Source organism: Anomaloglossus baeobatrachus, chromosome 7 (genome assembly GCF_048569485.1).
Source record: "Anomaloglossus baeobatrachus isolate aAnoBae1 chromosome 7, aAnoBae1.hap1, whole genome shotgun sequence".
Lineage (NCBI taxonomy): Eukaryota > Metazoa > Chordata > Amphibia > Anura > Aromobatidae > Anomaloglossus > Anomaloglossus baeobatrachus.
In genome coordinates this window covers 153027775-153042778 of record NC_134359.1, presented here as the reverse complement: position 1 = coordinate 153042778, position 15004 = coordinate 153027775, and the positions used below count along the sequence as shown (strand labels likewise).

The window sequence follows — 15004 nt, the reverse complement described above, 5'->3', positions numbered from 1 at the left end:
CACACAGGGCCTTTGGCAGTGCTCCTAGGGCGTGCGCGTACCACTGCCCTTCTCTTAAAAGGCCAGTGCGCCACTCCTAGGAAGTGCCTCACAGCCTAATCGCTGAGAGGCACTGAGTATTTAGGGCACGCTCCCACTAGGGGAGGAGCCTGCTCAACACCATCAGTTTAGTCCAGGGGCAGGGAACCTTCGGCCCGCGGGCCGTACACGGCCCACCATGGCATTTTATGCGGCCCCTGGGCAGATTCCCGGTGGCCGCAGTGCTAAGTTAGATGCTCCTCCTGTCAGCTATTGGCCCTTTAAATCCCCATATGCCATGCAAGCATGGCCGCCCGTAGCGATGTGCAAGCTGTGCAGTCATACAGAGCCGGCCGGCAGACTGCACTAGGGAGGATTTTTCCCCCGGCCTCTCGCTACTGCACGATCTCCTGTCAGATTACAGTTAGAAGCAGAGTGATGGGGGAGGGGCCTGCACGGCAGTGAGAAGGCTGCATGGTGCCATGTGCTCAGCCTCTCACCCTCCCGTCCTGTGCACTCAGCCTCTGTGCTCGGCTGCTCAGGTCTAGCACCGCAGAGGAGTCAGGAGACAGAATGAAGCCAGCGCTGATTGACATTAACCAGTCAGTGCACGGCTGCTTTCTGCTGTAGCCCTGGAGCTCAGCTGCTACATCCATCTTGCATGAGGAGGGAGCGTCAATCAGGAACTTGTGCTGCACCTGATCTTACAGGGACAACTAAGCAGCAGGTACTTATATCTGAGCTAAGTGTGTTTATATCTAATATATGCCACCATATATCTAATATATTAGTGACTTCAATGTTCAGTGTATGTATGCCAATGTGTGATGTATATGGCATCAGTGATTGCTGTATACAGCAACTGTGAGTGCTGTGTACGGCGTGTGCGAGTGCTGTGTACGGTATACATGTGCGGTATACAATATGACCAGTGTGTCCATTTTTGTGCGGTATATAGCCAGTGTGTCGAGGCTGTGCGCTGTATACGGCCGCCAGTGTGTCGAGGCTGTGCGCTGTATACGGCCGCCAGTGTGTCAGAGCTGTGCGCGGTACACGGCCACCAGTGTGTCAGAGCTGTGCGCGGTACACGGCCACCAGTGTGTCAGAGCTGTGCGCGGTACACGGCCACCAGTGTGTCAGAGCTGTGCGCGGTACACGGCCACCAGTGTGTCAGAGCTGTGCGCGGTACACGGCCACCAGTGTGTCAGAGCTGTGCGCGGTACACGGCCACCAGTGTGTCAGAGCTGTGTGCGGTACACGGCCACCAGTGTGTCAGAGCTGTGCGCAGTATACGGCCAGTGTATCAGGGCTGTGTGTGGTTATACAGCCAGTGTGTCAGGGCTGTGTGTGTGTGTATGTACAGCGTCTCCTATGTGATGAATATGGTTTACCAATCGTAATTTCACAATGTTGACTGTGCTCCAGACTGAGACAGACCTGGAAAAGCAGTTGTGAGAAGCGATATGATCAATATCACAGCCGCACCAAAGAGAAGCCGCTCCAGCCACTACAGTAGGGCGAGTTAATTAATTGTTAAACCAAATATATTAGGGTAATTTTCAAGTTGAAAATTTTATGCGGCTCCCAAAGGTTGGTAGAAATTTCCAAATGGCCCCCGGCAGAATAAAGGTTCCCCACACCTGGTTTAGTCAGTTCAGTTCAGTTCTGTGTAGTTATTTGTAAGGTAACACTGTCCATCCCGTCTTGGCCCGCTTGTACCTGCCTTGCCTGGACACAGACAGTCTTGCCTGTTGGCACCTGATTCCAGTCCTGTTCTGCCCATACCTGGTTACCAGCACGTTCTACCTCTTGGCACCTGGTTTCAGTCCTGTCCTGCCTTATTGGTACTTGTAACTCTGCCTGTCTATCCTGCCCCGATGGGACTAGAGACTCTGCCTGTCCATGCAATCTGCCTTGCTAGTGACTTTGCCTGTCCATCCTGCCCCGCTGATGCGAGAGACTCTGCCTGTGCTATATGCCTTGAGCCACCCTGGTGGTCCATGTCTGCACTTGAGACTGTCCTGTCTGCTCTTGTATCCGCCCCTGTCCTGGCGTTCATCTGCCACAGTCCCGGTCCTCTTCCCTACGTTAGGGTAGGTACGACAAGGTATTTGGAACTTTTAGATGTGAAGGATCTACTTTCTCCAAATAGGTAACACCAAGTAAGACGTTCACTAGTACATTGACAAGAAAATAATTCATTATGAGGGACTTTGCAAATTGTTAAACAAGGCGTAATATATAGGACAACATGCAGCTATCCCCTTAATTACATTGGTAAGACAAGGAGGGATTCAGGAAACACATCAGTGAACATTCGGGTGATATACGACACAAACTTGACGCCCTCCTGTCATGACAGGTCAGGGAATGCCTCCAAGGTAATAGTGACTGTGTATCCTTTTATGTACTGAAAGTAATCAGGGAACACGTGAGAAAAGGAGATTGGGGCAAACTCATTTTACATTAAAGAGACTCAGTGGATTTTTAGAATGTAAACAGTAAAGCTATGTGCGCACGTTGCGTACAGTCACTGCAGAAATTTCTGCAGCGATCTGAAGAGCACACGTGCGCTTCAAATCGCTCCAGAAAATGTCCGTAGTGAACAAAAAAAAAAAGCCGATTCCATACGCTCTGCCTGCAGCTCCTGCCATAGACAGAGCAGGGGCTGCCGGCAAAGCGCACGGAAGAAGTGACATGTCACTTCTTAGAACGCGCGCTTCGGGCAGCAGCCGAAGCGCTGCGCTCTAAGACGCCACGTGCGCACGGCTCCTGCATAATCTCCATAGATTATGCAGGGGATGCAGGACGCATGCACTTACGCTGCGCTACAAAGCGCAGCGTAACTGCATGTAATTACGCAACGTGCGCACATAGCCTAACACTAAAAAGTCTGAATGAGATGTTGAACTACAACTGATTTTTCTAACATCCATAACTAGGACTGGCGGAGATTAAAAATAAAATAAACTACTTGCTTTAATATATAATATATATGGTCATAAAGAGTAGGACAATTGTTCTTTTTATTGGTTCACATCTTTCAGTGGGACCAATATATCCCTTTTATTACCCCTGACATAGAGGGTCTGTGTGTAAAGCAGCCTTATCAATATGACAATCATTTTATCCATATAAATTTATTAATATTAAGAACCTAATTCTGTGTCTATATGGTCAGTAATAAGTATTATTTGCGCTCCTATAACATTCCTGCTGTGTATCCTCTCTATGCTTATACTAAAAGATGCAGTGCCAAAGTAAAGAGCAAAAAGATGCTATGCAAGGGTTAACAAGTCAGGCATTGAGCTAAAACCAATCTGACAATTATTGTATCTATATAGTAATTAATATTAAGATCGTAATTCTGCGTCTATAATGTATTATGTATTATTATTTGCACTCCTGTAACATTCTTGCTGTATATCCTGTCTGTGGTTGTACTCAAAGATCCAGTGTAAAAGTAAAAAAGTGCCAAAAGGGTTAACATATCACAGCTGTAATTAATGTGATTACCACCATGCATGCGCTGCACACCAGTGGCATGGCAGTTTTTCCCCATGTGATGCACCTGCTAATTGCGCACAAGCCCCAGTGACGTCACGAGATGGATATGCGTCGCACCAACAGGAAGTTCCATCCAGTGTGGGTATTGCGTATGCGCCGGCATGTGAAGAAGAGCTCTAGTGTTTATCCCTTTGTGAGACCTGCTACAGCACCCGCGCAGGCGCCCTACTGCTGTGCCCTACTGCTATGTGGATATTTTCTAATACGTTAGAGATGGGACCATCTAAACATGAAGAGATGTCGTTTTAGGCACCAGATAAGGAATATACATATAGGAAGCACATTTACATGCACTCAGGTCAGAGCAGAATCACAGAATCCATGCTATGGACATCATGTTTATCCTATTTCTTTATTAAGCCTCCTGATGAACCTACCTTTAGGGGAAACACGTTGAGACATGACATGGGGTTCAAATATGTAACTCATGTTGACTCATCTAGTCATGTTTATACGTTGGTCTAGTTATCAGATACTTGTTGTTTTACATCACTATACCGTGATTTTAATAGAACATATCATCTGCCTCACCAGTGGTAGTTTTACTACATGTAAACCAGTTGTTTACATATGCTTACTTAATATAAAGAAACACTCCTATACTGTTAGCATTGGTGGGCTCAAATCAATGAGGTCGGTAATACAACACCTTATTTTTTTTAATTCTATATTTAACATATCCCTATTTATCGAATGCCAATTTAAAGTCGCCTAGGGAGAGCGGAACAATAGTCGTGGAGCAGGGGTGCTACTGCGCATGAATAGGGTGCCAACATCCGCGGCAAGGTGAGAGCCGAGGAAAAGAAGGGATAGAGGCAACACTGTCTTTTTTAACATCTCTTTTTTTGTAAGCTAGTGAATTACTATCTAATTTTTGTGTACGCTCTTAAATTCTTCAATACATTTATTAAAAATGACTTTTACCTTTATTTTTTTCTTGCGTTTTTCGCTCCAGTTCACACATTGAGTGTTTGGTGAGTTTATTTTACCTCAGTATGTGTAAGCCAAAACCAGGAGTGGGTAAAAAATCCAGAAGTGGTGACATGCTTCTATTACACTTTTCCCCTGCTTGTTCCACTCCTGGTTTTGTCTACAAATATGGGAGGTAAAAACCTCACCAAATACTCAATGTGTGAATGTGGCCTTAAACTTTCAGTTTGTAAAATGATCATTGGACAATTCTGAAATGATTTACTCTTAAAATCTAAAATTGATGTGCTATTTTACACCAATAAAATGAACCATGCTAAGCTCCACGACTACAAAATATAAATGTTTTAGCACTTACCTGATGTGACCAACTAGCTCAATCAACTTGTGGCTGAAAAAATACGCAGTCAGTTCAGATATGTGGCTCAGGACAGAGCAGACTCCAAACAATGTTGTGGTACCTTTAAGGTCTTCAAGGTGCCAGAAAAGGAAGGTGAAGACATATCCATAACCAAATCCCATGAACCAGGCTACAAAAAGTACAGATCCGTACTGTACTGTGCAGATTATCTTCACCAGATCCCAAAATCTGAAATTCTGGACCATCTCTTCTTCACCTCTTCCTTCATCCAGATTCTGCTCTGCTGAAGATGGTGACTGGGCATTTGTCTCCACAGGTGAGATTTCCAAATCTTCCCTGCGTTCCTCACTTGGTTTTAAATGGTGGTAATGAAAATGGAATTGTGTTGAGACAATAAGCGCCACAGACATCAGAACACCAAAGACAATAAAGGCGATCCGGTAGTTCTTGTATTCAGGCTCCGTGCAGCCTTCTCCTTCAATGATCACATTGATGCGAGTGTGATCTATTCCTATTCCTATAGACAACATTGCGAGTCCCCAGCCAAGTGATCCCCACATTCTCTGTAATCCATAGCGGTCTCGGTGTTTGCCCAAATATTGGAGCGTTACTGTATCTACAATAGTAACAGCTGGAGCACTGAAAAACTCTCCGATAATAACCACTAATAGAATTAACAGAAATATGGTCTCTACATCTTCTTGGTTATACTGTAACATGGCATAAGGATTCTTTGTGGTAACCGTGGTGGTAATGATGGTGGTTGTAATATTCCTCGTAGGATCAGACGATGTTGGTGTGCCAGTGTCATTCACAACTTCTCTGATTATGCGATGGAAAAAGACGGGAAACTCTTTGTTAAACAATGAGTGAGAGTTAGAGACTTTCCATGAAAGAGTATTATCCAGCAGATCCCTCTTCTGCCTGTTTTGGGGTACAGTACCACTTTCTTTGGTCATTTGGGTTAGAGGCATAGGGGTTGTGTTAAATGGACTGGAGTTTGTAGGTTTAACTGGAATAGGCATATTAGGCACACAAAGTAAAGCCGCTGGTTTTACAAATCCAATCCCCAAATTGAATAATACCCAGCAAAGTACTGAAAACAGTAAGACAATCTTTCCCTTCCTGAATCTGTCAGCTATTACTCCCCAGAAAGGAGCACTGCAAAATTCAATGAAATATCTAATGCCAACTAATAATCCGCTCTGGGTGGGAGACATGCCCAGCTGCTTATAGTATACCGGCAATAAAGGGTAGAGAGACCCATATGCAGAGTAGAAAAAGAAGTAGAACACTTTGGATATCAGAAGGTCATTGTTAATCTTTATGCAGTGCCTTTCCAGCCAGTCCATATCCTGATCCTCTGTGGACAAATTGTCAGGAACTTCTGAATTTCCACTAGGAACAGGTTGCTCTGTGGTGACACCATTGAAAGGATCAGCAAGTACATATTTCCTCTTCTGTTCCTCCTCATCCTCAGATAAAATGGCAACTTTATCGCTTGTAGCCATGGCTGTTCAGAAATAGCTAATATTTAGTAAGATCCACGTGCATCAGCCCTGCAAGTAACAAAAGAGTGAAAGGTGAAACGTGGAGCACAGTAACTAAACAAATCTACTGTATGGGGCATCATTTTACAACCATATGAAAGGTGTCCTACAGGCTATTTGAGCTTTTACACAGATACAAGCCTACCTTTTTTTCTTTCTAAAAAAAATATAAATATATTAGACACACACTGAATTGCATTTGCAACTGATATTCGGCATAGAGTGCATCCTCCTATCTCACAGGAGACTAATATTCTGGAGCTCACTCATGGTCGTATCCCCAGTTGTATTACATTAAAGGGTGCTTTACACGCTGCGACATCGCTAACGATATATCGTCGGGGTCACATCGTTCGTGACGCACATCCGGCGCCGTTAGCGACATCGCAGCGTGTCAGCTAGGAGCGACGATCAACGATCGCAAAAACGGCAAAAATCGTTGACTCGTCGCTCCTTTTCAAAATATCGGTGATGGTGCATGCCGCTGGTAGTGCGTCGTTCCTGCGGCGTCAAACATCGCTATGTGGGACGCCGCAGGAACGAGGAACATCTCCTTACCTGCGTCCACCGGCAATGAGGAAGGAAGGAGGTGGGCGGGATATTCCACCCGCTCATCTCCACCCCTCCTCAGCTATTGGGCGGCCGCTTAGTGACGCCACAGTGACGTCGCTATGACGCCGAACGCACCTCCCCCTTGAAGGAGGGATTGTTCGGCGGTCACAGCGACGTCGCTAAGGCCTCTTTCACACGTCTGTGTCTCCGGTACGTGTTTGATCAGTTTCCTCACGTACCGGAGACACGGGCACACGTAGACCCGTGCTCCACACGTCAACATGTCTGTTTTTCTCCGGCAACACGGGTGTCACACGGAACGCCAACGGACCACACGGAGGTGTTCCATGTGACACGTGCCGGAGAAAACACACGTGTTTGAGAAAAGGAAAAAAAAAAAGAAAAAAAACTTTACTCACCTTCTCCAGCCCTCCTGTCTCTGCCGCTGCTGTCACTTGCTTCCGACCGCCGCTCATTATGCTCATTGAATATTCACTTCACTGCGGCCGGAAGCAGCAGCAGCGGGGAGTCGGCAGGACCGGAGACCGAAAATCAGCGCCAGGGACAGGTGAGCAGAAAGTTCCTGTATCACGGATAACACACGGAGAACACACGTAGGCCATTACACAACTTTGACACGTCCGTGAAAAACGTGTGTGGTTTTTCACGGACGTGTGAAAGAGGCCTAAGCAAGTATGTGCCTGTGACGCTGCCGTAGCGATAATGTTTGCTACAGCAGCAATCACCAAATGAACGACGGGGGCGGTTGCTATCGCGCACGACATCGCTAGCGATGTCGCAGCGTGTAAAACACCCTTTAGCCTCCCTTTACTCATTTCTGCATCATTTTTATAGCATAGATACAGACAATGCTGAGAGCCATATTTACACTATAATTTACAACTTTATTCACCACTTGAAAAATTAAAATTGAGGCATTATCAAGGAGGGGAGTGTTTGGGAAAGTTCTGGCATGTTTATTATGTTTTAGTTAGACATTAGTACAAAAAGGGACACAAATCTACATATGCTGACAGCAGGCTTAAGGTACAGTCACACTAAGCGACGCTCCAGCAATCCCACCAGCAACCTGACCTGGCAGGGATCGCTGGAGCGTCGCTACACGGGTTGCTGGTGAGCTGTCACACAGGCAGATCTCATCAGCAACCAGTGACCAGCCCCCAGCCAGCAGCGACGCGTGGAAGCGATGCTGCGCTTGGTAACTAAGGTAAATATCGGGTAACCAACCCGATATTTACCTTGGTTACCAGCGCACACCGCTTAGCACTGGCTCTCTGCACTCCTAGCCAGAGTACACATCAGGTTAATTACCCGATGTGTAGTCTGGCTATGTATGCAGGGAGCCGGCACTGACAGCGTGAGAGCGGCGGACGCTGGTAACGAAGGTAAATATCGGGTAACCAAGGAAAGGGCTTCTTGGTTACCCGATATTTACATTGGTTACCAGCGTCCGCAGAAGCCGCCTCCCTGCTCACTGCACATTCAGTTGTTGCTCTGTCGCTGTCACACACAGCGATGTGCGCTTCACAGCGGGAGAGCAACAACTAAAAAATGGTCCAGGACATTCAGCAACAACCAGCGACCTCACATCAGGGGCCAGGTTGTTGCTGGATGTCACACACAGCAACATCGCTAGCAAGTTGTGCCTCAGCAGTGATGTTGCTAGCGATGTTGCTTAGTGTGACGGTACCTTAAGGTTTCATTCTCTGGCCTAAAGACAAGGACGATACATACATTTATTCAGACATTTTTAACGTTTGGTTTTCAAGCATAAATTGAATTCTATACGGCACGCCATACCTACAGCATGCTGTGCTTTGAAGAAGATTTAACAAAATCTTCAGATGAGATTTACCATAAAAAAAGCCTAGATAAGGACTGTTTTCCATTTTTACAAAAGAGACCATGGACCTGATTCATTGGTGTTGTAGGTGCAAGTCTTAATAATGGCGTCGCTAGAGTAATAAGCACCTATTTCATTAGGAGGGGCACACCCCACAATAAATGAGGGGCTTGTTACAAATAGCGTGCGGTACCACCAGAAATGTAAGGGTATATTCACAAGCTGCTTTTTTTTTCTGCCGCAAAAACTGCTCTCTTGGCAGTAAGAAAGCTGTTTCCAAAAAACAGGTTTTGCCATGTTTTTAACGCACTTATGTTTTTGCACTCTCATTGCTTTCAATGGTGAAAACACGCTGTAAAAACACTGAACGACTCATCTTGCTGCTTCTTTCAAAAAACACAGCATTTTCCATTTCAATCAAGAAAAAAAAACAATTGTGTGAATGAGATTTCTGAAATCTCATAGATTTTGATGGTACTGTAAGAAGCAGCTTTCAATTCGCATAAAACTTGTGAAAAACCACAGCAAAAACGCAATGTGTGAACATAGCCTAATACCGTCAGCAGGGCCGGCTACAGGTTTTTGTGGGCCCCGGGCGAAAGAGTCCCAGTGGGCATCATCCACACGCACACACACACATACACAGAAACATACACGTACATATACATATTTAAAGATAAACTCACAAAAATACATATAAACAGACAAATCTATACAATCATATACACTGACATCAAATCTTTAATTTTCAAATCTTTAATTTTATATAGCGCTAACATATTCCGCAGCGCTTTACATACATCAGGAACACTGTCCCCATTGGGGCTCACAATCTAAAGTTGGGGCTCACAATCTAAATACATAGATACACATCATACATGCATACAGGCACACACAGCTCTGCTGGATACAGACAAACAGACAGACAGACAGACAGACAGACAGACAGACAGACAAACAGACAAACAGAGGGGCCCCGCGCGTGGCTCTGCTGCAGACAGACTGGGGGGGCCCCGCGCGTGGCTCTGCTGCAGACAGACAGACAGACGGGCCCCCGCGCGCCGCTCTGCTGCAGACAGACAGACAAACAGAGGGGCCCCGCGCGTGGCTCTGCTGCAGACAGACAGACAAACAGAGGGGCCCCGGCGCGCGACTCTGAGACAGAGAGACAGACAGACAGACAGACAGACAGACAGACAGACAGACAGACAGACAGACAGACAGACAGACAGACAGACAGACAGAGAGACAGAGAGACAGAGAGACAGAGAGACAGAGAGACAGAGAGACAGAGAGACAGAGAGACAGAGAGACAGAGAGACAGAGAGACAGAGAGACAGAGAGACAGAGAGACAGAGAGACAGAGAGACAGAGACTGGGGGGCCCCCGCGCGCGACTCTCCTGCATACAGTCAAACTGGGGACCCTCGCAGTCCACATGCATGCAGCAGAGCCACATGCATGCATACAGCCAGGCATGCATGTGGCTCTGCTGCATGCATGCATACAGCCAGGCATGCATACAGCCAGGCATGCATAAACAGACAGACAGGCATGCATGCATAGGACAGACAGACGGGCCCCCGCGCGCGGCTCTGCTGCATACAGACAAACTGGGGACCCCCGCAGTCCACATGCATGCAGCAGAGCCACATGCATGCATACAGCCATGCATGCATGTGGCTCTGCTGCATGCATGCAGCCAGGCATGCATAGACGGACAGACAGGCATGGACAGACAGGCATGGACAGACAGGCATGGATGGACGGACAGACGGACAGACAGACAGACAGACAGACAGACAGACAGACAGACAGACAGACAGACAGACAGACAGACAGACAGACAGACAGACAGACAGACAGACAGGGGGGCCCCCGCGCGCGGCTCTGCTGCATACAGACAAACGGAGGACCCCCGCAGTCCACATGCATGCAGCAGAGCCCCATGCATGCATACAGCCATGCATGCATGTGGCTCTGCTGCATGCATGCAGCCAGGCATGGACAGACAGGCATGCATAGACAGACAGACAGGCATGCATAGACAGACAGACAGGCATGCATAGACAGACAGACAGGCATGCATAGACAGACAGACAGGCATGCATAGACAGACAGACAGGCATGCATAGACAGACAGACAGGCATGCATAGACAGACAGACAGGCATGCATAGACAGACAGACAGGCATGCATAGACAGACAGACAGGCATGCATAGACAGACAGACAGGCATGCATAGACAGACAGACAGGCATGCATAGACAGACAGACAGGCATGCATAGACAGACAGACAGGCATGCATAGACAGACAGACAGGCATGCATAGACAGACAGACAGGCATGCATAGACAGACAGGCATGCATAGACAGACAGGCATGCATAGACAGACAGGCATGCATAGACAGACAGGCATGCATAGACAGACAGGCATGCATAGACAGACAGGCATGCATAGACAGACAGGCATGCATAGACAGAAAGACAGACAGACAGACGTTCTGGGGGGCCCCCGCGCGCGGCTCTGCGGGGCTAGCGTATATGGCACCGGGAGGGGGGCGGGCAGGGTATACATCTCGGGGGGGGGGGGAGAAGCCCATACAGCTCACCGCAGCCCATAGATCGGGGGGCGGGGAGAGCACATAGCGCTCAGGTCACGGTGGAGAGGGGGGCCCACACAGCGCCGGACAGACGTGCTGTGCGGGGGGGTTGCTGGCTGGCACTGCACCTCCTTTATCTGTGGGACTGAGCAGGACGCCGCGCGGTAGCTCCGCCTACAGTTTAAGTTCAAACCAGGAGGTCTGCGCTCCTTAAAGGGACGGCACCGCAGATTCCTGCCGAGGACTGCAGTCCCTTGAACTCGGCCCGGGGGCCGCAGAACTGAGGCGAATGGCAGCAGAACTAACGAGGCCGAGTGGGCCCCGCCATTTGCCCGGGTGTGCCGGATGCTGACGCCGGCCCTGACCGTGAGACTGGAGTAACATTTCTGGCCCAAGATACCACACATTTGATGAATTTGTTGTGAAGCTTTATCACTTTGGTGGATATGAGCAAAGAGGCGTGAAAATGGCAAAAGTAGCATTTTTTTCCGCAACTTCGTATCATGCAAACCTTTGTGAGATTTAACAGCACTTTACACCAGAATTCTGCCAAGGTCCTAAGTGTGAAACCATTCTTAAAACTACCATATTTTTCAGATTATAAGACGCACTTTTCCTCCCAAAAATTTTTGGAGGAAAATAGGCGGTGCATTTTATAAGCCGAATGTAGCTTACCATCAGAGGAGGCGGGCTTTCCGCTGTTCTGTGAGCGGTGTTAATCTCGGGCTGTGCTCACTGCGGGGGGTGAGGCAGGGGCCATTGTGAAAATGTTGGCAGTACGGACTTCAAATAATGGCGCCCACGCAGATTGAGCTCTCGGCTCAAGATTTCATCTGCGCATGTGCCACCTCCAATCCATTGATCTCCCAGCAACTGACTTAAGGAAAATGGCACCTGGAAGTGAAAGATTAAACCTCGGCTCGTCATTGAGCAGATATACAATCTGCACACGCATCGACGAGTATATCGACGCATACCAGCGCCATTTGTATGAAGCCTACCAGCAGTTTCTTGATGCTCCTGCCTCACAGCGAGCATCCAGGACACCCACCACACCACCCGCAGCATTGCCCTACTCCAGCACCGATCCCGATTCTGTGACCTTGCTCCACCACCGCTGCCACCCCCCTGTAAGGCTACGTTCACACATCAGATTTTTTTCTATCAGGCACAATCCGGAAAAAAAAACAGATAAAATGGATCCAGTGCCAGATCCGTTTTATCCCCATTGATTTGTATTAGCGCCGGATTGTGCCTGATGGCCTAGCATTGCATCCGGCTTTTGACGAATTTGGCGTAATTACTCAATGCGGCGGCCAGATGGAACGTCTCACTGAACGTTTTTTTGTCTCTGAAAAAAAGTATCGCGCCGGTGTGATTTACACTGGAAGCCTATGGATGAGGCGCGATGAGGCAAAAAACGGATGCGGCCACTGGATCCGTTTTTTTAAACTGAGCATGCTCCAATTTATTGAAAAAACGGATCCAGCAAAAAAACGGACGAAACTGATGCAAAAAAACCAGATGCGCCGGATCCGTTTTTTGACGGATCGGGTATACCGGATCCATAAAAAAAAAAGGATCAGGCGCATCCGTTTTTGCATATTCTGCGCCGGTTCCGTTGCATCAGGTACACGCTGGATTGTAGAAAAAACAAAAAGCCAGCACTAAATGTGCACTTCAGCACTTAACATTCCAAACTGTACTTATTATAAAAAATTTTGAGATTTTTGGCAAAAAATTGCAATTTCTTGAGCTGCCTCGCCACGTCACGGCAAATCTCATTGAATTGGTCGGTGGTTGACCTCCACCTTGCTATGCACCCCAAATTGGGATGTATTCCGTCTGTCTAGATTTTGGCGGTTGGTGACTGTTCACATTGGGTCATCAGGCTTTGTCCACAGGCTATTTACTTCATGCAGCATTTGCTTGGACCTGTCCGCCCACAGCCATGACTCAGTCATGGGTACGGGATTGAAATAGACGAGGTGAGTGCTGCTAAGAGCAGTTCTACTATTCATATGTGAGGCCGTATGGCACATTTTATAAAAATATTTTAGTGTAGGACTGCCTCAAATGAGATTTGCCGTGACGTGGCGAGGCAGCTCAAGAAATTGCAATTATTTGCCAAAAATCTCAAATTTTTTTATAAGTACAGTTTGGAATGTTTAGTGCTGAAGTGCACATTTAGTGCTGGCTTTTTGTTTTTTCTACACGCTGGATTGTGCCTGATGCCAAAAAACTGATGTGTGAACGTAGCCTGAGACACCACCAGATAAGGCTGCTTTCACACATCCGGTTTTTGCAGTGCGGCTCAATCCGGCTCAAAAACCTTTCCAACGGATGCGGCAAAAAAAATTGATCCGTTGCATAAGTTTTTCCATGCGGCCCGTCCGTTTTTTGAAGGATGCAGCTTGATACTGAGCATGCGCAGTGCGAAAAAACGCATCCGGCGGCCGGATACGGTTTTTGCCACAGGACGACGCATCCAGCGTCCATAGGCTTGCATTGTAAATCGTTTTTTTCGCCGCACAAAAAAATGTGCCAGGCAACGTTCCATCCGGCCGCCGCATGGGCTAAATATGCTGCATCCGGCAAAAAATGGACGCAACGCAAGACCATTGCGGCACAATACGGCGCTAATGCAAGTCTATGCGGAAAAAAACACAACTGGTGGCAAAAAAAACGGTTGCGTTTTTTTCTGCAAAATGCCGTATTGTGCCGCTCAGCAAAAAACGGATGTGTGAAAGCAGCCTAATACAGGGAAGGAAATAATTATATGATTCCTTGTTGATTTTGTAAGTTTGCCCACTGACAAAAAAAAAATGAACACAGTGAGATAGAATATCCAAAATAAAATACAGAAAAATCACATTGTATAAATTATATAAAATGTATTTGCATTTTGAAGAGAGAAATAAGTATTTGATCCCCTGCCAACCATTAGGAGTTCTGGTTCCTACACACCACTTAGACGCTCCCAATAAAAATATTACCTGCATTAAAGACAGCTTTCTTAACTTGTCACCTGTATAAAAGACTCCTGTTCACACACTCAATGAATCAGTCAGACTCTAACGTCTACAACATGGGCAAGACCAAAGAGCTTTCTAAGGATGTCAGTGACAAGATCATAGACCTGCACAAGGCTGGAATGGGCTACAAAACCATATGGCTGTTTCAGACGTCCATGTTTTAGGTACATGTGACATCCGTTTTTAACACGGATGTCACACGTACCCATGTTACCCTACTGTGTACTCACACGGGCGTGTTTTCACACGGACCGTGTGGCCCCACTATTTCACGCGGAAACGTGCCAGTTTTTTCTCCGGCAGAACGGGTGTCACACGGACCGCACACTGATGTGATCCGTGTGACATCAGTGTGACACGGACCGGAGAAAACACGGGTTTTTAAATAAAAAGATTTTCTATATTTACCTGTAACCAGCGATGCTGTCTCCGGCTCTGCTGCCTCCCGCTCATTATTTTCATTGATTATTCATCGCAGTGAGCAGCTGGGAGCAGGGGCATTGCGGTGACAGCGAAGGAGATA

At 47.2% G+C, this 15004-nt stretch overlaps 1 protein-coding gene across 4 annotated transcripts in view; it reads right to left on the bottom strand.

Annotated features, from left to right (window-relative positions):
• The window catches only part of MFSD6 (major facilitator superfamily domain containing 6), a 505191-nt gene extending 498756 nt beyond the window's left edge, over positions 1-6435 (bottom strand). For all 4 annotated transcript variants that reach the window (XM_075317766.1, XM_075317765.1, XM_075317768.1 and 1 more), the window contains exon 1: positions 4874-6435. In XM_075317766.1, coding sequence (XP_075173881.1) covers positions 4874-6387 — 1514 coding nt within the window. In that variant the 5' untranslated portion in view covers positions 6388-6435. The remainder of the gene's footprint in view (positions 1-4873) is intronic.
• Positions 6436-15004: the final 8569 nt, after the last annotated feature.